This window comes from Phragmites australis, chromosome 2 (genome assembly GCF_958298935.1).
Source record: "Phragmites australis chromosome 2, lpPhrAust1.1, whole genome shotgun sequence".
Classification (NCBI taxonomy): Eukaryota; Viridiplantae; Streptophyta; class Magnoliopsida; order Poales; family Poaceae; genus Phragmites; species Phragmites australis.
The window spans coordinates 47,353,659-47,377,139 of NC_084922.1; the positions used below are offsets into that span (position 1 = coordinate 47,353,659).

Here is a 23,481-nt window from a genome sequence, read left to right on the forward strand (position 1 = left end):
ATCTGACGCACCAAATTTTGCATTCAGTACATCCCACAACTGCTTTGTATCCTTTATGTGCATGTATACATCATAGAGATGATTGGCAAGAGTGGTAAGAACACATTCTATAAAGAGTGTGTTGCCTTCCTCGAACTTCTTCTCCACATCAGAGGAAAGAGTTCCTTCAGGTTTGCCAGACACAACTCAGTAGCAGTTCATAAATGTAAGCCACGTAGTGGCTTTGACTTGCCATTTCTTAAAGTGCACACCGGTAAACCAGCCATCGTTAAATCAAAGTTCCTACAATAAGGTTTTTAGATTGTTGAAAATTGTAACACTTTCATATTTAATTTAATTTAATTGCTAATTTAAATTGAATAAGAACAGATGCAAATAATTAATAATGATTGTGTTCTGACTAAATTCGACTAGCATCGTGTAGGATTCGACAAGTCTCAACACGTCTCGACTTAGAGCATGTCTTTGATAACATATTCGACTAGGTATTCGACCCGCAGATGTACTAGACTAGGTACTCGAGTAGGATTTACATACGTACCCGATAGTGACGTCAAATGCAGATTCCCCTGTGGTGTTGATGCTCGATGCAGTAGATGATGATGAAGAAGAAGTAGTTGATGCAAATGTCACCGTGATGTCAATCCAGTAGGCGATAACAAAGGCGAAGTAGTCGAAGTAGATCGCGATGATGTAGAGAAAGCAGATCGTGAGCAGTCACGACGAGCGCTTCCCAAAAACCTTATTCGCCATCTCCTGGATCCCAAAGGCAACAGGTTCTAGAGACCTGCTCTCCCGTTTGTCAGTGTACACCGACGCAACAGAATGGATTAGTCTACGCAGAGAGAAATTAGTAAAACCCTAATTGCGTGTGGTGTCTCATGTCTCTACTTTGTACGACGACTGACAGATATATATAGAGGGAGAATCGCGCAGTTGAGATGCACCACGATCGGAAACGGTTACGCCACCATGATCCGAGTCTTGACCGGCATAATTTTCATATATTTATCCGTTTGCCCATGTAGGTAAAAAAAAAAAACCCGTAAAAGGAGACCAGACTTGTACAAGCAACTACCCGATTTCGACGGACCATTTACACAGGTATCGTGTGCCCACGCCTTCCACCCCGACAAGACAAGACGAGACGAGCACACGCGTGTTCTTCTAATTCTCTTATCCACATATATTAGGTGGATGGAGGAAAGAAACCTTTTAAATTGATCTTCATCTACCTTCATTAGCAAGATAGGACTGAAAAAAAAGTATATATCCCTCACATGGTTAGACCTTTAGAATTATAGAATAAGGCTATATATTCTAACACTACTAGCTACCAGATTCTGGTGGTCCGGCGTCTGGCCGGCCGGCCGGACGGCATGCGGACGCGTACTAGCACGTCGGTGAAGGGTACGAACAGCTATCGCCTGTGCCGCCTCTGTGGCCACGGTGTTTCTGGGTGCCATCACACTAAATCACTAATTATGATACTGTTGTTAGTAGCAGCAGCAAGATTACTCCCACCTGTAATACTCAGTTCTTGTGAGCGTATTATTGCTAGATGTTCTTATGGTACCTCAAGGTTAATCTGGGAAGTTATATGCTAAGTCAGTCTGCATGCAGGTCATGTGTGCGATCCCATCGTCAGGCTTTCCTCGTCTTGGCATTTGACTTCCTCTTCGACGGTACTCATGATCAGTGGGGAATTGGGGTCTGGGGATCATCACTCCTTGGGAGTAGTATCAGTGTGCCACTATTCACAGAACGGACAGAGAGAAGTATGAGATGTTACTCCTGCAGGTTGGGAACAGGATGGTCTCGACAGTGTTGCTACAACCTGTAGCTAATTACTGCAGCACTTCATCAGGGAGTGGAAGGGTGTTACTGCCAGTGTGACGGATTCCAGAGTAAGAGAGGAAGGGACCAAGGGGGCTGATGGATTCAACTTGCAGATTACCTTGTTCTATATTCGGAACAATAATATACATCTACGAATAACTGAGTTCATGTCAGTGTTAATGTCTTCGCTGAATTACAATAAATGATAAAAGTGAATCTTCGTTGGTATTGCATAAGGTGGCCCATTAGCTCAGTTGGTTAGAGCGTGGTGCTAATAACGCCAAGGTCGCAGGTTCGAGACCTGCATGGGCCAGGTTAGTTTTTAACTCCTGCGCTATTTTGTACAGCTACAACGAATGGTAATGACCCTATCTAACTCTGACCATCCTAGAGTCTCAGACGAATTCATTCTACTCTTATCTCAATTTATTTTCTGCGGCTCTCAAACCATGATGCCATGACGATTTGATCCCAAACTTGTAATTAGCTAGACATTTTAACTTCAGCAAAACAGAAGCACAGGACTACACACTTGACACTTTCCAGGGTCTTCTGGGTTGAGAGCAGTTAAGAAAGATTGATGAGCAAAAAAATTGCACTCAGTAACTAGTACTACCTCTGATCCCAAATATAAGTCCATTTAGAATTATCCTAAGTCAAACTATTTTTAGCTTTGACTACTAATTTCTAAAAAAAGTATATAGATTGACAACATAAGATTGATGTTACTAGATTCATAATGAGAAATACTTTCAAAATATATAACTCTTCCTATTTGCAATAATATATTTCTATAGATATTGCTAGTCAACGTGGGATCAGACGAAGTACTAGAGCCTCTGCATGCATAAAGGCTGTGTGATAAGAAGCCTGAATCTGTCAAATTTGAATTTGTAATTGTAGTGCAGATTACTGGCTTGACTATAGATGCATGAACCAGTGACTATTAAACATAACCACAATTATCAAACTGAAAAGTGCTACGATGTCACAAGAGTTTCAAATCTCATATACAATGTCATTTGGCTCCACTGCAATGTACAAACAATTGAAGTACAACAAACTGGGAAAAGTTTGACAATTACACAAGAATTCACGTGGCCTCAATAGCAGCAATATTTTCCGACAACTGCAATGGCCATCTGCGTTGAGATCAATCACCTCAACATCCATGGGTTAGAAGTATACCAAAATGTTTGTGTAGGAGATGACTGGTTCTGACTTTGAGTCTCACACGTATGATTGCCCCCTGCATTGCTCCTAACTCTTTGGTTTTGACGGTGTCGGAGATGATGGTGGCTTCAAGTTAGGGTACTGCACAATAAACTCAAATGAATGTAACTGGTTGTGCCATAGTTTCTGCGGTCAGTTTTCATCGTAAAGAACAAAGAAACAAGCATACATAAAAGCGCATAGCTATTAACTAGCTGAGCAAGGGAAAGCTTTTGAACGCTGAAGTCTGTCTTGTTTCCCAGTAACATTTCCCTAGACCTGAGTTACGTCATCTGTATGACTTCAAAGTTTCATTGTCCAGCTTTCAGGCAAACAGACATTTAAGCTTTTAAAAGATTGCTGAAATTTTGAACCACGCTAACAATGCTCATTAACTCTAGCCAAGAAGCATACTAAATACAAGGCAATCAGGGCCATTGCTATGCCTTTCCACCAAATTCAATATAGTTTGAGATGGAAACCAGTAAAAGATTGTTTAGTAGAACTACGATTGCACGTTCTTGAGGGACAGAACTATGGAAAACAGAAGTTTTCAGTAGATATTAGTTTCAGTATAAAGGCAAGCAGTAATACGTGAGCAAATACTTTTGCTATTTTGAATTGGACACTAAATGCTGATCAGTTAGAGGTTTGATGAAAAAATCCTGAACATGCTGATTCATTTTGAGTATGGCGGTGAAAAAAGAAACAAGAATCATACATTTGGATATGGTGATAATGGTCTCCTAGTTGCATGTTTCACGGCAGAAATACTTCCATTCGGATTCTCATGACCATCCCTGGATCCATTGCCTGCATCAACTATAGAGCTGCTATTCGGAACCACTGGTTCCCCACTCCCCTCCTGCTGACCATCCGTTCCATCAGTGCTAACATCTGTGTGTGCTAACTTTTTGCTCTTCTTTCTCGGAAAAACATGTACAGATGGGGGAAGATAGTTTTCTTGAACCGCCTAAGAAAATAGAAGAACTTAGAGCGAAAAATAGAAGTATATTGAATGTTATTTCTCACAGTATTATAACTTACTTGCCACCCTTCTGGACCTCTCAGCCCCCCTTTGATTGCATAGGTTTCCTTGAAACCATTCTTGAATAGTAGCTCAGCAACTTTCAAAGAATTACCATCGAAGCTACCTTGCACAGCATAAACTTAATTTGGTAACAAGATGGTAGTATGACAAAAGATCAAAGTGCTACACAGGAGTTTAAACATAATTGCTTTGGATAAGTAAAGATGCACACACTTGCTTTGGTGTGAAGTAAAAAGATAGCTAAGTCAGACAAAAACTTCACTAACTCAAATTTCACATGGCATCCATTTTTGTTAGGCTGAAAGATGCACTGCAATGAGACCTGATATTTCCATATATCCAATTCTTTTAATGAGAAAATTACGTAAATCAGAAAAGAGAATAACAAGGATCCATCTTCTTGCCGCGGTTTGGTTTGTCAGAAACAGTAATGTAGCAAATAGCAACACAGTGATGGTCGCTGTGGATCCTCTTCCTCCTGAGCACATCACCGATGATGGCATTTACCAAATGTAACACAATTCTTTTCCTTGCTTTGTAAAAATTTCCCTAGTTAGCTTGAACTAAGAAATAGACCTAGCAGCTAAAAGAGTTTTTTTAGACGAATGCAACACAATTCAAGAGGTGTAAAACAACGGAAATCTGATTTGCGGTAGCTATATTGAGTTTTGTACAGTTTTGCACTTCTTGATTCGAGGTTGTTTATGCTGCCTACAGTAAACATCTAACAGGACGTATATTTATCTAATGCAACCATGCTCCTACGAGTGGACACAACCATGATTAGTCCCAATATATTGCATAAATTACATTTGAGGCAAAAGCCATCCAAATATACAATCCACAGAGGAATTGCATCTAGCACTAGTGCACTACAGGTACAGGATCCACAGCATTAACAGAATCACCTCACAATGTATCAATAAGGATTCCATTTAGCACTCACTTGTCAAGGACGCAGACGACGGTGTTCGCCGGATCCGGGAACCTTGCCAGCACCTCCGGGACGAAGCCATCCTCGTCGTCCTCGTTGTACTCGACCTGCACGGCGCTCTTGTCGAGAAGCCTGAGGTTCGGCGGCGCCATGAACCGCACGCTCTTGCCCAGCCTGATGTCCAGCAACTGCGCCTCCGGCACGTCGCGGAGCTTGCGGAACGCGTCAATGGCGCTCACGGGTTTGTACTTCTTGAAGTAGTACTCCTGCACTAGCGGGATCACCACGAGCCACACGAACACCACCCCGGCCACGAAGAAGGGGTTGCGGTTGTTGAAGTCGTCGATGGCCACCACGATGGACTCGAGGCTCACCTTCCCGTCGCCCTCCGCCGCGAGGGAAGGGAGCGGCCAGGACGCGACGGCGACGGTGAGGGGGACGAGGGCTTCCCGCCAAGGCTCCGCCTTTCGCGCCAAGATTGCGGCCTTGGGCGCGGCGGCGGGGGTGCGATGAACAGGGATTTTGGAGGAGTTGGCAATCTTTGCCGCGTTGGGCGGTAAAAGTTGGTTCTTGCGACGATTTCTTGGGGGTTCGAGGGGATTTTGGAGGTGGAAGCTGGAGATTTGGAGGAGCGAGCACCGTTCTTGGAGCCGGAGGAGAGCCATGGAAGCACGGCTGCACGAGGCTTGAGCTCTGTGCAAGGATAGAAGAGCTCTCTGGCTCTCAGCTGCAAGATGGATTGTCTTCAGCTACCTATCCGATTAATCCGCTTTTTTTTCTTTCAAAAATATAAATAATAAAATCTAGGGAAAAAAGACCAGAGAAATATACCTGGGCCTTGGGCTTTCACAATCTCAATTGGGCCTTTACGTAATCCGTGGGCTTTCGCAAAAAGCTAGAGCAAAGAGGTTCTGCGGAAAGTTCGTCCATCGCGACGGGCAACACCTGAACGATTCGTCAGGGTGCGATGGGACAGTATTTGCAGGTTATGCGAAATTATATTTGTTAAAAAATATTATTTGATTGGTTGTATATAAATGTGTTGAGTTAAATATTTGCTTGGTTAACCTAATTTGATGTCGTATGAATGGATGTAAGAATTAAGATTTTAATTAAGTGCTCATATAAGAGTGATTTTGTGATACTGACAATTGATCTATCTGTATAAGTGAATATAAGAACAGGTATCTATCGGATCAGTTACAACAAACTTCTCTTTCAAATCAGACTAAATATATACATTTATATTTATCAAATTAGATTAAAATACTATATATAAATAAGAAGTTTATTTCTCACTAAGATTATAGGTATTCACCATACTGGGATCCTCTCGTATGGGTAAGCAATTCGCCCCTCAACGCCTCCGGACACGTATGACTCTGGAGACATCTTAGAACATATTCTATATGGTTAATCGTACAATAATCATCTCGGCTGGCTGTAGTAGTATTCTACAAGCTCCGTGGCACGAGTACAACTTCTTGACACAACTCATTAGCGCACACGCTTTTTGTACACTACTGTAAGTTCATGCCGCTAACAGTGACCCAATCTTAGGTCGACGGCAAACCTGAGAAGAACTCGACGTATTTTGACGGATCCGCGAGCACCTTGAGCAACCTCGGGATCGGCGGGACGTTGACGTCGACCAGCCCCTCGAGAACCTGCACCACTATCCCCATGCTGGGCCTCGCGTCCTCGTCGTCCTGCACGCGCCAGCACGCGACCTTCAACGCCCGCTCGACCTCCGCGACGTCGGCGTCGCTGCCGAGCTTGCTGTCCACCGCGCTCCTCACGTCGCCGTCGAAGAGCAGGCTCACGGCCGTCGAGGGGAAGGAGTCCGCCGTGCCGTCCGTCGGCCCGAGATGATCTCGAACAGCGTCATGCCGTAGCTGAATACGTCCGCCTTCCTCGTGATGGCCGTGCCGGTGATCCATTCCGGCGCCAGGTACCCCACCGTGTCCCGCATCGTGGTCTCAGCACGAGGCTGAAGTCGCGGCCCATGAGCTTGTCTAGCCCGAAGTCCACGACCTTGGGAACGAACGCGTCGTCCAGGAGGATGTTCTCGGGCTTCATGTCGCAGTGGATGATGCAGTCCCTGCATTTCTCGTGCAGATAGTCCAGCCCTCGCGATCCCCAGAGCGATTTGGGACCTCGTGTCCCAGCTCAAGACACCTTGGCTGGTCCCGAATAGATGCCGGTCCAAAGAGCCGTTTGGCATGTGCTCGTAGACGAGTAGCCGTCGCGTCCTCTCGGAGCAGAACCCGAGCAATCTGATCAGGTTCATATGCTGGATCGTGCCGATCGTGCTCACCTCTGCACGGAACTGCTTCTCCCCCTGCCGAACGCTCTCGAGCTTCTTGACCGCGACGAGTGTTGCGTCAGGCAGCGACCCTTTGAACAACCCGAAGGCGCCGCCACCGAGCTTCTCGGAGAAGTTCTTGCTGGAAAATTAGCATTTTCTGATTTAATTTGATCTAATTTCTAATATAACATGAGCAGAAACATGCCAAACGGCTAGCTCAACCATGCCTCGACTAACTTCGATAAACCTTGACCAGATATTAAGTAGGATTTCGACTAGCTCAGATATGTCTCGACTAGATACTCGAGTAGTATTTCGATTAGCCTCAAAGAGTCTAAGGGTTTAACTAGATAGCAAAACACTTAAGTAGGGTTCAACTAGATAGCAATGTACGTACACGATGGTGGCGTGTGATGCCAGGGCCCCCGTGATGTTGAAGCAGTAGACGATGACGAAGATGATAAAGTAGTCGAAGTGGATCACAATGATATAGAGAAAGCAGATCGTGAGCAGTCACGACGAGCGCTTCCTAAAAATCTTATTCGTCATCTTCCGGTGTAGGATCATAAGAGCGATAGGTTCTGGAGATATGCTCGGCGAGATAGAGTAAACTACGTGCGACGACGCAACAAAAAGAAATTGGCAAAACCCTAATTATGTATTGCGTATATCCTTTGCGACGACGACTACCAGATATATATAGAGGGAGGATCGCGTGATTGAGACACACCACGATCGGACTCTATTACGCGCCACGATCGGATCTTAACTGACATGATTTTCATATATTTATCTATTTGCCTACGCAACAAAAAGAATAAAACACAAAAAGGAGGTTATACCTGCGCAAGCAACTGGACCCGATTTCGACAGACCATTCACGCAGGTGTCGTGTGCCCACGCCCTCCGCCTCCACCACTTCCACCGCCATCGCCCAACGAGATGAGCAAGCGCGCACGTGTGTTCTGCTAGTCTTCTCATTCACACATGCTAAATGAGAGGAGGAGAGAATCTTTTTTAAGATGGTCTTCCTCCACCTCCACTAGCAAGATGAGACTAAAACATCACGCACCACTCTCACATGGTTGGGCCTTGAGATTTATTTGGAATTACACAAATATAATGGGTCAAGCTCATATATTCTAACAATCCCGCGCCATATTTCAAAGTCCCACGAAGATTTACCCTTTTCTCACTATTGTTTGATATACCAGTATTTCAATAGAGACCTGTTAGGGTTGAACATCCATCTAAAATATTAAGCTACACTCATTCATAACTTGAATAATAGACTATACTTAAATTGTAAGTTTTGTGCAAACAAGTTTCACTCAAAGTCATAACTGATACTTGGCTGCCAGTAGACTACCTCGCGGTTGGAGTATATAAGTCGTAATACATGATCTCTTCATGAGTTTAGTAGAGATCACCCGAGTCTCATAGACTGCGACCAATAGTTAGGCTCATATATATGTGTTCTTTCAAGAATGTTCTATAGGTTAGCATCTTCACTTATTAAAGCCAGTAGAACGCATTAAGACAATAGCTAAACCCGCCCTACATATTTTGAGAGTGTTGCATCTTTATTCGAGTGGATTGTGTGGTACTCTCCATCAGTTAACCAATAGTTTGTTCTTCTCATACCCTAATACATATCACGTATATCATTTACGACGGTGGCTGACAGATATATATAGAGTGAGGATCGCGCGGTTGAGACGCGCCACGATCGGATCTTAACCAACACGATTTTCATATATTTATCCATTTACCAACGCAGTAAAAAGAATAAAACATAAAAAGAGGCAACACCTGCGCAAGCAACTGGATCCGATTTCGACGGACCATTCACGTAGGTGCCATGCGCCCTCCGCCACCGAGGTGAGACTAAAAGATTACACACCACCCTCATATGATTAGATCTCTAAAATTTATTTGAAATTACATAAGGATAATAGGTCAAGCCTATATATTCTAACAATTCTTGGTGACGAATTGTAGGCCACGGTATGTGAATGCTATCAATGATCCTTCGACACTCCTCAATGACTTGATCCTTCTGCTTCTCAGGATGAAGACTGTAACCAGAACGATGACAGAGACTACAACAACGAACCCCGCGACAACGAGCCCAATGATCAGTTTCTTAGAGTTCCCAGTGCAAGAGAACTCGAACGTAACCAGGCGGATCGAAATGCTACCGCCTCCAGTGGCAATGCTGCTTGTGTCTTGGAAGTTTATGAGGTCGCCGTACCACTGCGAGCAGCTGTCGTCGTAAGATTAAGCGGTGCATGAACAGTTGCCGAGGCACGAGAGCTCGCAGTCACGAACACTCGCGACCGTCGTGCTCTGTGCGTTGCTCGGCAACCTCACGTTGGGCATCGCGTATAACCTGTCATTCTTGTTGTTCTTCTGCACGCCTTGAGCGCAGACTGCGCAGTGCAGGCCGGTGTTCCGAGCACAGCCTACAGTGTGATCGCCCTGCAGCCATTCCTACAGCTCCCGCCCGCGGAAGCCCCGGAGGCAGCTGCAGGATGGCAGGGCGTTCTCGGTGCACACGCAGAACGGCCCGCGGATCGAGTAGACGTCGCACTGCGCCTTGGGCTCCGACCAGAAGAGCACCCACTCGGCGGCGCCCTCCACCCACGTCAGAAACTTGATCTACCCCGTCACGTTAACGAGGAACCGCATCACCACTGCCTCGTCCTCTACGTCGTAGATGAAGGTGCGTTCTCGCTGTCATGTAGCCGAAGGTGTACTTGGACAAGGGGGAGGCATCGGTGGGCATCATCTCCGGCACGACCGTGAACGCGTGGCCCGTCTAGTTGCCGCTAGTCCAGTACTGATGGATGTCATTCCAATTGAGCAGGTATTGGCTCGTGCCGCATGGGTCCAGCTCGAGGGAGAACATGCTCGGCCTCAGGTCGTTGTAGCCATTCCACGCGATCACGTGGGTGATCTCGTTGGTGAGCTTGTTCCGGCTGTGCTTCCCGCCGGGGAACCACATGTTGCCGAAGTAGTCGAAGCTCTGCCACATCATGAAGGAGGTGTTGGAAGCGTTCGACAGGACAAGGTTGCGTTGTTGAGGATGACACCGACCGTGGAATTGGAGGCGATGCAGGCCACGTTGGTTGACCAGACTGGAGACTTGCGGTGATCGAGGATGACCATGTTGCCATCACTTGAGATGGAAAGCTGTGAGGACCCCAGGTCGGAGATCGGGGTATACTGCGGCGTGGAATCATCTGTTGCACACAGCACAACGATCTATTTTCATTTTTTATTCATAAATCATAATCACAGCTGTCCATTTATTCATTCGAAAATAATTGTGAATTTTGAGGTCAATCCAAAATTACTTGGAGCGATGAGTGCGGAGCACTTGTTGCAAAGAATTTGAACAAGTCAAATACTAATTCTGCATGATCAGGATGAACATTAAAGTATGAACACGGCAAGATGTGATTCCAGAAAAGAAGATGCTTTCGATTAATTAGCATTTAAGCTAGGTGTTGTCACTCCAACCTTTGAATTTTTTTTCCCGATACATGTCAGTACGCTAAGATTTCTGGATGTGACTAAAGGTTGAGAAAAGTTAGGAGTGAGATTTTACCAATATTATTATTGCCTTTCTAGATCCTCTCCAAAAAGAAGAATCTGAACTAGAGTGAAACTCTGGTAGCGCAGCCAAGTGCATTAGTACCAGAAAAAAGATAAAATCTCAATTATTAGTGTTGGAAAGGGGTAGCCCTAATGGCCATTAAATTAATGGACCTAAGCTAGACCAACTCACGTCCAATGCACGCGAGTCAGTTAGCCTTTTTTTAATTTCAAATTACGTAGTACATTAGGTCTTTTCGCGATAGAGCCACCTTCTCACTTCCAGATAGCATATCCTACCTTTAGATGAAGCTGGCTTCCAAGTGGTAGTGCCAACCTTCAGATGAAACGCAGACCTTTATGATCCCAGGTGACAGAGCTAATCTTCATATGGATCAGTGATCCCAGATAGTAGAGCTAACCTTCAGATGGATCATAACTTTGTATGCACTAAGTACTTAGAAACTAATAACCTAACTAGGAGACTGCTACTTATAAGAAAACACTCTTTATTATAATAACACAATTATTACACAAAAGTGTACACAATTCATTTTCAATAGCTATCCTAACTCTCACCCTTCTCTCTTACTCTCACTCTTCTCTTACTCTCACTCTAGCACTCTCACTACCAAGCTCTCTTATATGTATATCATGGCAAAGGGTGTCACCCTCCTTATATAGGTATTCAAAGCCGTTAGATGAGTGACACTTGACAAGATCCTAGCCATGTCATACTACAAATATCTAGTCGCTAGAAAGTTCATATAAAATATCCTCATCTAGATAATTCTAATTTTTACCATGACAAAAATAATCTAGAAACTTCATAAAATATCTCAGATCATGTATATGTGAGAGAACTCTAGAATTTGCCTTGCTCTTTTTCAACACTCCTCCTCAAGGCAAACTTCTTTCTAGAATTATCTTGTAGACCATGCCGAGTGCCTCTCGAAACTTCTCGAACTTTGCCTTATTGAGACCCTTTGTAAGAATATTAGCAATCTGCTTGTCAGTCTTCGTTGGCATCATATTGACTTCCCCCTCTAGGACATTTCCTCTTATGTAGTTGTCGGTGTATCAGGAACCGGAGGTCCCTGAATCCCAAGGCCAGGCCAGCCATCCGCCACATGGCGCTATCCCGCGAGGTCTCTCCTGTAGGATGAGAAAAGATCAAGTCCCGAGAGAAGGTGCTCGGGACCACAGTCAGTGGTCCCCGAGCACCCCAGTTCCCCGATGATCTACGGAGTTTAAGTACCGGGAAGAAAGTGCTCGGGGAGGTACCCGGTCACCCCCGAGCACCCTAATCCCCCGACGATCAGAAAAGCTAAGTTCCGGGAGAGAGTGCTCGGGGCTGCGTGCGGCAGCTCCCGAGCGCTCGGTTCCCCGAAGATCCGTACAAGAGTGCTCGGGGCTGCACGTGGAAGCCCCCGAGCACTCGGTTCCCCGAGGGTTCGTGCAAGAGTGCTCGGGAGAAAGTGCTCGGGGAGGTGAACAGTACCCCGAGCACCCGGCACCCCGAGGACAAGGATAGACATTCTCGGGAGAGAGTGCTCGGGGATGTGAACAGTACCCCTGAGCACTCGGTACCCCGACGACTCGGAAAGGCCCCCGAGGGGCCCACCGATGAGGTGTCAATCAGTCAAAGGCCCGAGGTCGCATTTGATAGGCGTGCGTGGCCTGACACCTCCAACTGCTCCCGCCGCAGCGTCAGTTCCTGCTATGTTTTGGCAAAGAGGCGTGGGGTTATTAATTGCACGGGTCCCGTCCCGTGTCATCCGGCTTGTCTTGGGATAACATCGCGAGGATCAAGACGTTCCGTCTGCCGCACTGCTGTGGCAGAGGAACAAGACAGGGCGGGCACGCCGGGTTGCTCTGCGGCTGCCCGGTGGGCCCTCTCCACGGCGCCCGTTGTCAGAGCGTTTATGGTGACAGGTGACCGGGCGTGCGACGCATTTTCCACCCCCGGTCACTTCACCCAGAAGAAATGATGACGTATTTTCCAGTCATGGCGTCTTGAAACTCGTACCCCCTCCTTCCCGTTCGGGGCATGTCTTGGCCGGCGGGTACTTAAAATAGCCGGCAACACAGAAGCAAGAAGAGGGATAGATGAGCAACGAACAAGACCAAACACAGCAAAAGCCGTCCTGAAGAACAACGAGAGACAGCACCAACGACGAAGAACACAGGGCAAGAGAGTCACTGTGAGCAAGGTTGAGCATAGTCCCAGCCGAAGAACAAGGAGCCTCAAATCTTAGCTAGTCCAACATCCTTGTAACCAGCAACATTCTTGAGGGACTTCCTCAGGACAGTTATAGCATCCATACAGGAGTAGGGTATTACGCCCCCGTGCGGCCCGAACCTGTCTAAACTCCGGTGCATTTACTTCTCCTTGCACTAGGTCGACACCCCCACCACCGGCTGTTGCATCCATTCCTATTTATTTCTCCGACGAACTTATTCAGGATCATCCTCCGGTCGAATCTCTAAAAAGGAGTCTTTCGGGATCCCTACGACAGAAGTTAATCCTCCGACAGTAGTAATAATGAACTTCTATATGCTTGATCCTTGCATGAAAGGTAGGATTTTCTACCAAGCGAATAGAAGATACATTATCACAGAAAATCCTTACTTGGTATTCTATTGACAGGTGAAGATCCTCCATTAACTGCTTGAGCCAGATGCTTTCTTGTGCCGTTGCTGCTGCTCATCGATACTCTGCTTCAGTGCTTAGATAATACCACACTAAATTGTTTCTTAGTGCACCACGATCCAAACGGCAGGGTGGTCCTGAACTGTGGACAGACGGCGTCCGATTATTCGATGTGCTGAGAGTTAGGATTTCTCGTGGGCTTGCTGCTGCTTGCTTGCTAAAGGGGCTACAACATAGCTCTGATTTGAAAACGTGATACATCATTATCCGGCATTCCTATGCAGAGTTCCAGCACTCTAAGGAAACACGACTAAGTAGAATAACTTTAAAGAAAATAATTCCCTACAAAACTTAAAAGAAAATAAAACAGCTGATATAGGAGTACATGGAGTCGTTCTATATGGGTGTCAGAGGTTCATATGACTAATGACCAGCACTAATTCTAGAAGGGAAAGAACAAAGTGAAAAAGAAAGCGACCAGAGAACTATGGTGCAGAGCAACCCAACAAGTTCGCTAAATGCCAAATTTGACTTTGCACTTCGCAGAAGAACAAAGTGTGGTTGCAAATGCAAGCGTAAAAAAAAAGTAAAATACCGTGTCAAACAAACCCGTTAAGTGGCAGTTGTTGCTGCGTTGACTGCATAGTCATAAAATCGTCTTTGGTGATGACCATCCCTTGTCATCCCCAGCTACTTCAGACACCATTCTTGATCGTCCTCCTGGTCCCTATTTTCCTTTTACCGATTCAACATTTAGAGAATAAAGAAATATATTGCAAGTCAGCTTACACAGCATAATCACTAATCAGTATTAACTGACAACCAGAATTAATCCTAACGGTCGTTCAGAAAAGTAAAGGGATAATGTCGACTGAAATTGGACGGCCATGGAGACAGAAAAGGCCATTGAAGCTACCATTTCTTAGACGGTACATCCCACGAAGCCCATTTTTCACGAACAACTTCAACATTGAGAGCGACACAACACTGGACTTCCATGGAGACGACAATACATACACACAAAGTCAGATCAATGCCACGACTAACATGAGTAGATGCTGCACATATAAACAACCAGTATGTTTGCGAGTTCATAACCAGCTCTCTCTCACCTTGGACGCAGAAGGCCATCTTTCTTTTCCTTCGATTTTGTGAATGGCAACCTGGTTTTCTTCATGCGCCATTTTCTTAGTTTTACTACTGCTTTCCCACCAAGGATCTCCATCGCATGCCTCTAATACCCTCACAGCAAACCAGCAGCTCTCCGGGAACAAGAAGCTGATCTCTCAGGACGGCAATTTCGCACTAGGATTCTTTCAGCCAGGTGAGCCCTTTTTCTAAATCGCATGTGTCGTGTTATATCTACAAATCAACAAAAATGTGAACTTTTGAAGGAAAAATTCCAAAAAGTGATCAGGAGAGAGAACACTAAGGTGATCCACCGTACTATGGAATTTCACTTCCAAACAAGGTTGCCAGAATCTTGATTGGAGTCTTAGAACCACAACAACTTTATGATCCTAGCGAAAAAATGCGTATGATCTTAATCATAATTTAGATATGATTCTACAAGATTCTTACTGAAACGAACAAACTTATTTATTTGCACTATATTTTTGTAAATAAAAATATTTGATTTAAAACATGATATTATAATTTGTACACAGAAGTCAGAACTATGCATAATTTGGCCAATCTGAGTTTAACTATTGCATAGCCATCATATGAATGAGTGCAACTATAACTCTAAAAAGGTGCCAAATGACTAGAAAAATACTAATATCATCATTGAAAGATGTGGTACAGTTTGAAAATATACTATTTGGTATAATAAGATAGAATTAGATTCAGTGATTCGATAGAATTAGATTCAGTGATTCGATCCTACAGTGAGATCCTAACAGGGCACCTCTCACTGTTTAAAGGTCACAATTCTGGCAACCTTGTTTCCAACTCTAACAGTACTAGAAAAGTCAACAAAACCTTTCATGATGATTTCAGAATTAGTAGAATGTAAGGAGTTTATTTTTCATGTGGCATCATTGATTTCATTATCTGACCATTTTCTTTCTATATTGCACTCGTAGCTGAAGGATCAGATGGCAAGTGGTACATAGGCATTTGGTACAATGAAATCTCAGTACAAACCATAGTGTGGGTGGCTAACAGAGAGAAACCAGTCTCTGATCCAGTCTCGTCAAACCTAATAATCTCAGATGATGGAAATCTTGTCCTTCTAGCTAACCATTCCAAATCTCCAACGTGGTCCACCAACATTAAGAACAACACAGCTGCCAGTTCCACAGTTGCCGTGCTCCTCAACACCGGGAACCTAGTAGTTAGACACAACTCCAATACCTCCATTGTGCTGTGGCAAAGTTTTGACGATTTCACGGACACATGGCTCCCTGGAAACAAGCTCAGTCGCAACAAGAAAACTGGTGTGATCAAACGAATGATCTCTTGGAAAGACCGTGGTGACCCAGCACCAGGACTGTTCTCCATTCAGCTGGATCCTAATGGCTCACCCCAATATGTTCTCCAATGGAATAGCTCAATAGTGTACTGGGCTACTGGTAACTGGAGTGGCAATGCATACACTGGCGTGCCAGAGTTGTCACCTACCAATAAGTATCCCAACTCAGGATATACATTCCAGTTTGTTGACAATGATGTGGAGACATACTTCACGTACACTGTTAAGAATGATGCACAAACATTTACTAGGGCTATTGTCGATGTGTCAGGTTTGTTCCAGGCTTTTGTATGGACAGAGGCAGCACAAGCATGGATTACTTTTTTCACGCAACCAAAAGCTAAGTGCAATGTCTATGGAGTTTGTGGGGAAAACAGCAAGTGTAGTGAGAATGCTGCTTCATCATGCAGTTGCCTCAAGGGCTTCATTGAGAATTACCCAAACAATTGGAAACTAGATGATCGTACAGCAGGCTGTAGGAGAAATGTCCCACTGAAATGCGGGAACAATGGCTCAGTGAAGACGAAGCAAGACAGATTCTATGTGATTAATAGTGTGAAGTTGCCAGATAATGCACACGGCATAGATGCAGCCAATGTTCGTGCCTGTGAGTTAACTTGCCTGAACAATTGCTCTTGCACAGCTTACTCTCATAACGGCACTTGCTTGGTTTGGTACAATCATTTGATCAATCTGCAAGACAATATTGTTGGTTCAAGTGATAGTATCTTTATTAGATTGGCTGCTTCAGAACTACCCAACTCGGGAACCAAGAAACGGTGGATCATTGTAATCATCATTGGTGGGTTTGTTGTTCTAAGTTTTGGAGTGACCATTTTATATTTTTGCCATAGAAGAAGAAGAATCAGTGGTATAAATCATGTTGATGGGTCTTTGATCAGTTTCAAATACAGGGACTTGCAATTCCTAACAAGAAACTTCTCAGAGAGGTTGGGTGCAGGGTCTTTTGGCTCTGTGTTCAAAGGGGTTCTGCCAGACACAACTACAGTGGCAGTCAAAAAGCTAGAGGGCATTCATCAGGGGGAGAAGCAATTCAGGGCAGAGGTGAGCACCATAGGAAATATTCATCACATGAACTTGATTCGGCTGGTTGGGTTTTGTTCTGAAGGAAAGAAGAGATTGCTTGTTTATGAGTATATGCCCAATGGTTCACTTGATAAACATTTGTTTGGTAGTAGTTCTATCACTTTCAGTTGGAAAATAAGACATCAAATTGCTGTAGGGATTGCCAGGGGTTTGGCTTATCTGCATGAGGAGTGTCGGGATTGCATCATACACTGCGATGTCAAGCCACAAAATATACTGTTGGATGCTTCATTTGTTCCAAAAGTGGCAGACCTTGGATTGGCGAAGCTACTAGGTCGGGATTTTAGCAGAGTTCTAACGTCTATGAGAGGCACCGTGGGATATCTTGCACCAGAATGGATAAGTGGTGAAGCCATCACAACAAAGGCTGATGTTTTCAGCTATGGAATGATGCTTTTCGAGATCATATCAGGAAAGAGAAATCTGGAACACGCAGAGACAAGCATGGAAACATTTTTCCCTGTGTTGGTTGCAAGGAAGCTTCTTGGAGGAGAAGTGCACACACTATTGAGCACGGAATTGATCAACAGCGAGAGTGTAGAGGAGCTAGAAAGAGCATGCAAGGTTGCTTGCTGGTGTGTTCAAGACAATGAAAGTTCCAGACCAACAATGGGGGAAATTGTCAAAATTCTGGAAGGTTTGGTAGATGTTGAAATGCCACCGATCCCAAGGTATCTCCAAGTTCTTGCTGAAGGTTCAAGGTTCAGAGAATGCAGCTTTTCATTTATGTCTCCTCTATAGTCTATACATATGAGTATGATCCTATAATGTAGTTATGATGAGTGTGGTGTAAAGCTCCCTTAGATGAACCAATCCTTACGTTGAGTTGGGAAATAAAATAAATAAAAGGTTGGCACATTTGGTGTTCTACTTTTGCCACCAGATCACCTTTGTCCCTCTACTTTCATAATGCTCAAATGGATTTCACCTCTTTTACTTGAATTCCATGTATAAGAGGATTCTTGACGACTTGACGTGACAATGGGATGGATGCTGCTGGCTCAATCAAGCCTTCGTCCAGCCGACTCATCTCATAATAAATGTCCTAAAAAGTCCAATGTAATGCCAGTTCTGCTACTTGGATTGCAGTGGCAGAGCCAGGAATCAACACGTCCCGGGCTGAAAACTAACAGTCTAAATACCAAATGCTTCCCGCATCGAGGCTTAACAAAAGTAGAGCACTAATGCGCTATTAAAATGAAATTTGAACTCATTTATCGTACAACAGAACGAATAAAACATGGAAACCAATATAGGAGTATAATAGTAGATTGATACAAAAGTTAACACAAAGATGTACCCTATTTGCCAGGGCATTTGATTTTTTTTTACCTGTCGTACATCCGGTAAAATGACAAATTTATCACTAAACCTACTATCATTGACTCAGGAGAACTCATTTATCATCCTCCTTAAAGAATTACCCCTCTGTTAGAGCGACAAAAAGTTAAATATTCCATACTCGAGCGCTTTGATTCAGGTTTCGAAGGCTAAGGTAACTTACCGACTGGAGACACGGCGGCGATGATGAATTGCGGCCGGCCGCACGGGGCAATGAGCCCATGAAGAACCGATGCAGCACCGCAGCGTACAGCGCCCGGCCGATGGATGCGGGGAGGGAGGCGAGGTAGGATGGAACACGACAGGACGTAGGGCCGAGACCGCGGGAGGGAGGGGAGACTCTGGCGACCGGCGGCGCAGTGGCGGTGAGGGACGGGAGTACGGGACGGTCGACGATATGTGCTGGGGTTAATGCCAATATGGGCTTTGTGGGCTAGCATTGCATGCGGAGGCCCGGTTGGGAGGGAGGAGGCTGACTCCTTTGTTGGGTCGAGAGCCTAGGATTAAGATATAATAAAACATAAATTAGGTCTAACAAGGTCCCCAGTTCGAACCTGGGCTCATACATGTCTTTTCGAAAACCTCGTGTTCATTTTGTGGATTTTTTTCAGTCCTTATAAATTTTAATAGCCTGAAAATACCGAGGATCTTGAACGACTATGTGAACACCGACGAGTTTAGGAAATGAATTAGGTTTGAGATTTTGGGGTTCATCGATGATCCCGGGAGTTAGAGGGAGGCTGGGACGACAACCGAACTGGTAGTGTGCTGCAGCGTGGCGATGCGGCGAGGCGTCAACGGTGATGCTGGTGGTGGGTGGGGTTGACGACGGAGCAATGAAAATGAAGCGGTTAGCGTGGTAATGGGTGGCAGCGCTAGAGACGGATGGAGGATGTCGGGGGCGAGCATGCGAGACGCTGACACGGGGAGAGAAAGAGATATGAGACACAGATGGCTAAAAGTAGATCAATGGGCCGTTGGATCTCTACCCGACGAACGACACGCATCGACTGAAAAAAGGAAAAGGTTGGCGCATGAAATATAGCATCACCTTTCCCCCTGGTTCTTGCAAAATAAAGATACACATGTTTTCTTCCTACCTGTTAAATCACAGTGTCAATACTAGATTGTAAAATATTGGGTTCCTAGAAATCAACCAATGTATCTATTTGATTGGGTTTGACACACCATCACATTTTTAGCATCGGGATGCATGATCGAGCATTCAACCTAGGCCAACGAACACCGATTTGTAGAGAAGGATTTACAGTTCGTGGATAAGCAAAGGGTTAAAACGTTGATGCAACCGGTGAATTTTGCAGTAGGATTTGAAAGCGGTTTTTTTTTGAAACATTGATGCAGCCATTTTATTAGAGTGTGATTGTTCCCTCGTATATCTTATTACTCGTATGGATCCTATATATAAGTTGAGGGAAAATAGGCTGAGTGGATGTGTGATGTCCGTCTCTGTAACTGCTGTTGCCCACAACCTCCCGCTCCCACTCTGCTCACGTCGTGCCGCAACTGCCGCCGAAAAAGTCGCCGCACGATCTCCACCTCGCGCCCCTCTCCGCAACCGCTCCTCCCGTCTATATAATCCAAATCAAACCCCTGGACGGACCTCCTCTCACCACACCGCGCCTAAAGCCCCAAATCTCATCGAGTTTCCTTCCCAGAGCGCCTTCACTCCGCTGTCGAACAATCCCCGAAGGTTGCCGCCGTCGCCGAGCCGTTGGAGGCCGCCCCGACGTGAACTTGCCCCTCAAACGGGTTCTCCGTCGTCCCATCTCCGCGTTCCGCCGCTCGCCATCGAAGGCTGGCCACCGGAGCTCAACTCCGGCGACTCTCTGGCCAAGCGCCGCTGCACTGAGCCCTGCGTCGTCGACCAGAGGAGGAAGACTCAAGGTGAGCTGTCCGATCTTGCAACAACGAACACGATTAGATTGCAAAATACCCCTTCGCTAGCCAATTAGATCGTGCCACGTGTCCTCTTTAACCCAGTCAGCTTATGAGAGCCACGTCAGCGCCACGTGTCGCTCACGTGTCAGCCACGTCAGCCGAGCCGAGCCGGTCAGCGTGATGATGTCATGCCAACATCATAAATAGGGTTTTCTAATTTAAAATAAATCTGTTAATTCTTTTAAATATGTACTTTTGCAATTAGGTCCCTAGACTCTTATGATTTCATAAATAACCCTTGACAGCCCTGTTATTTTACTTTTAGCCCCTGAACTTTTAGTTAATTGCAAATAGGTCCCTAGACTTTTACAAATCAGCTCCTAGAATTTTCCATTTTACAAATTAGCCCTTGTTCTGTTTCAGAAAAGCCCTTGTAGCTTAAAACCCTCATAACTTTTTCATACGAGCTCCGTTTTAGGTGATTCTTGCGCTCCCGCGATCGTAGCGGCGAATACTTTCCGTTAGTAGGCTTTTTATAGCGCCTTGCTTCTGTTTGGTGCACTGTTCTTAGTGTTTTCTTTGTGTTATTTATTGGAAGTTCCTGCGATTAGTCGATGATGTTCTGGAACAGTTCGAGTGACTTTAATATCAAGATTTTGACAACACTGAGCAGCACTTCGGAAGGAGGCAAGTGTCCTTGAACATCTTACACCTATTTTTAGGAATTTATGTTAGTTGTTTATCCTTCATTGCATGCTTGTCTAAATTGGAAACCTATGAATAGGGTTTACTAGCTTTTGTCTGAATATCCTTGTCGCCATTGATGAGTCATGGGAAGAAAATGGTAGATAAGCTAGTCGCTGTCCTGGATGGGTTAGAAGTTAAACTTGACTAACGATTATGCAACATGAATTAGGTATGATAATCTTTCGTAGCAACATGGAATAGGGATCCTAACAGAGTGGTTGTTATGTGGATGGTGCATGAAGGCGCATGTGTTGTGCTGCACGTTGGGAATGTGTCTGTTCCTGTGTGGGGTCCTAAGGACCGGTTCTTGAAGCCTGTAACCCGGTATAACAGCACAACCATGAGGCCTATATGGGTACGGCTAGCCAAGTAATTAGTGCTCTTCATATTCTGTACGCACCAATAGACGGTTAAGTGGCACAAGAGGGGGCCTCTGCAGTGGATGGAATCCCTATTAGCGGTGAAATCTTAGAGGGTGAATATAGATTTGGAGGTGCTTTATAAAGGCTTTGTAGTGAGACCCCGGCTCTACATCCCGGAAGTGTGAAGCAAAACGGGAATCACGATTCGTGGGTAAAGTGTGCAAACTCTGCAGAGTATAAAACTGATCGATTAGGCGTGCTCACGGTCAAGAGCGGCTTGGACTTCTTCTTGATTAGTTGGGATCAGGGTTCTGGTATGGATGGTCGGGTAACCAGGTAATGGAATTATCTAGTAAGTTATGATAGTCGGATATGGAATATCTGGTGAGCCTGGTAGTCGGATGGAATCCGATGAGCTGTTCTTCTTGTTTAAGTTGTATCTTCATACTTAGTAAATAGGATGCCTGATTCTGAGAGTTGTATGTTAATGTTGCTTAGTGCAGTAAACCAGTGTCTAACTTTTTTCTTGACTTAAGCTCTCATGTCATATTTTCTTACACTTGCGGAGTACGATATGTAATCACACTTACTGTTTCCAATAATAAATGTTGCTCAGTTGGAGAAGACTACACGGAGATCAAGGAAGCTGAAGACTACAATGAAGATGGAGCGTCTTAGGTTGCGTTGCCCCCAGTCGATTGCCTGTGGTGTGCCCTAAAGTTTTCGTTGGAGTTTTCTCGAGTTCTTCCGCTACTGTTCAAAACTCTGGTAATTGTATCAATAAAGTTGTTTTTGTTCGATATAGAACTGTATATCACTGATATGTCACCGCATGTATGATGAAACTGGTCCTGGTATACATGTGGGATACACCTGGTTGTTCTTTTGAAAAATCGGGTGTGACAGGATGCAAGTGTATTAAAAGAGAAGAGTGTTGGTTAGTTGTATATGTGTGGACAGGCTGAGCTGAGTTTCTATTTAGTTGATTAAATCTGAGGTTGCATGAGCAGATGCAAGAACTAAGATTATGATTGTTTGCTTGCATCAAAATGATTTTATAATACTGATAAGTTGGTATGTCTGTATGAGCGGGTACAGACTGTTGCATCCGCCCAGTCAAGCTGCAGAGAGAAACTCGAATAAACTTTTCTCCTTGAACGGAACCACGAGAGTTGTCAAATCCCTAAAATTTATTCCCCTTTTTCCCCCTCCTTCTCTCTCTTCTCTCTCTCTCCCCGTGACCCGACTGCCACCGCCGCTGCCGCGCCGCGCCGTCCCGTCGCCGCTCGTCGGCAGACCTCGGGCCCGCGCCGCGCAGACCTCGTCCCGCGCGCCCGGTCCATCGCGGTCGTGCTATAAAAGGCGATGAATAGTGTTTCCTTCTCCTCACCCCACTCCAGCACTCCCACTCTCTCTCTCTCCCGAGCCCCTCCACTCGCCGCCGCCTCTCTCCGAGCGCGTCGCCGCCGGTAAGGAGCTCCCCGGCCCTCCCTTCTCCTCTTCCCTCTCCCTCCTTTCCCTCTCCCCGAAGCATACATGGTCCTTTCCGTCGCCGGCGCCGCCGTTTTCCGTCGCCCGGCCGCCGCCGCCTCTCCACGCCGAGCCCAAGCTGCTCCCCCCCCTCGCCGGCCGCCGGCCAGCCAGACCCGGTCGGTGAGGCCTGCCGCTGTCCTCCGCCGCCGGCGCCCCATCACCGCCCTCCGCCGTCGGCCCACCTCCTCTCTCTCCCTCCCGATCTCTCCCAGCTGCCCGAGCCGCCCTCTGCTCTCTCTCTCTCTCTCTCTCTCTCTCTCTCTCTTTTATCTCTCTCCCCTCTGTGTAGCTGACATGTGGGCCCCTTTGCTAGCTGAGCCGAGCCGCCCATTTTAGCATGAGCCGAGCCGCCGAGCCCATCGACAATCGAGCCGAGCCAAAAACCGAGCCGAGCCGCTGAGCCTGAGCCTAGCTGTGAG

General features: G+C 45.6%; 2 protein-coding genes, 1 non-coding gene and 1 pseudogene across 3 annotated transcripts; 2 read left to right on the plus strand and 2 right to left on the minus strand.

Annotated features, from left to right (window-relative positions):
• The first annotated feature begins 2,078 nt into the window (after positions 1–2,078).
• Positions 2,079–2,152, plus strand: TRNAI-AAU (transfer RNA isoleucine (anticodon AAU)). Its single transcript has one exon. It is a non-coding gene; the product is annotated as a tRNA-Ile (tRNA).
• A 631-nt stretch (positions 2,153–2,783) lies between these two features.
• On the minus strand, positions 2,784–5,799 carry LOC133909354 (rhodanese-like domain-containing protein 4A, chloroplastic). The gene is made up of 4 exons (XM_062351751.1): positions 5,049–5,799; positions 4,099–4,201; positions 3,773–4,024; positions 2,784–3,153 (listed from the first exon to the last, which is right to left on the minus strand). Exons 1-4 carry the CDS (start codon positions 5,699–5,701, stop codon positions 3,100–3,102), a joined length of 1,062 nt encoding a protein of 353 aa, XP_062207735.1. The 5' UTR covers positions 5,702–5,799; the 3' UTR covers positions 2,784–3,099.
• A 793-nt stretch (positions 5,800–6,592) lies between these two features.
• Positions 6,593–11,976, minus strand: LOC133908275 (G-type lectin S-receptor-like serine/threonine-protein kinase At2g19130; annotated as a pseudogene).
• A 2,776-nt stretch (positions 11,977–14,752) lies between these two features.
• Positions 14,753–18,067, plus strand: LOC133909355 (G-type lectin S-receptor-like serine/threonine-protein kinase At2g19130). Its single transcript, XM_062351752.1, has 2 exons — positions 14,753–14,921; positions 15,685–18,067. Exons 1-2 carry the CDS (start codon positions 14,753–14,755, stop codon positions 17,919–17,921), a joined length of 2,406 nt encoding a protein of 801 aa, XP_062207736.1. The 3' UTR covers positions 17,922–18,067.
• Positions 18,068–23,481: the final 5,414 nt, after the last annotated feature.

Excerpts from the sequence above, each read along its gene's own strand:
- LOC133909354 (XM_062351751.1), bottom strand. The coding sequence starts at position 5,701 with ATGGCTCTCCTCCGGCTCCAAGAACGGTGCTCGCTCCTCCAAATCTCC. Across the intron at positions 4,202-5,048 it reads GTCGTCTGCGTCCTTGACAA|CTTCGATGGTAATTCTTTGA; the intron begins GTGAGTGCTAAA and ends TGTGCAAGGTAG. Across the intron at positions 3,154-3,772 it reads CATTATCACCATATCCAAAT|TACCCTAACTTGAAGCCACC; the intron begins GTATGATTCTTG and ends TTTATTGTGCAG.
- LOC133909355 (XM_062351752.1), top strand. The coding sequence starts at position 14,753 with ATGGCAACCTGGTTTTCTTCATGCGCCATTTTCTTAGTTTTACTACTG. Across the intron at positions 14,922-15,684 it reads ACTAGGATTCTTTCAGCCAG|CTGAAGGATCAGATGGCAAG; the intron begins GTGAGCCCTTTT and ends TTGCACTCGTAG.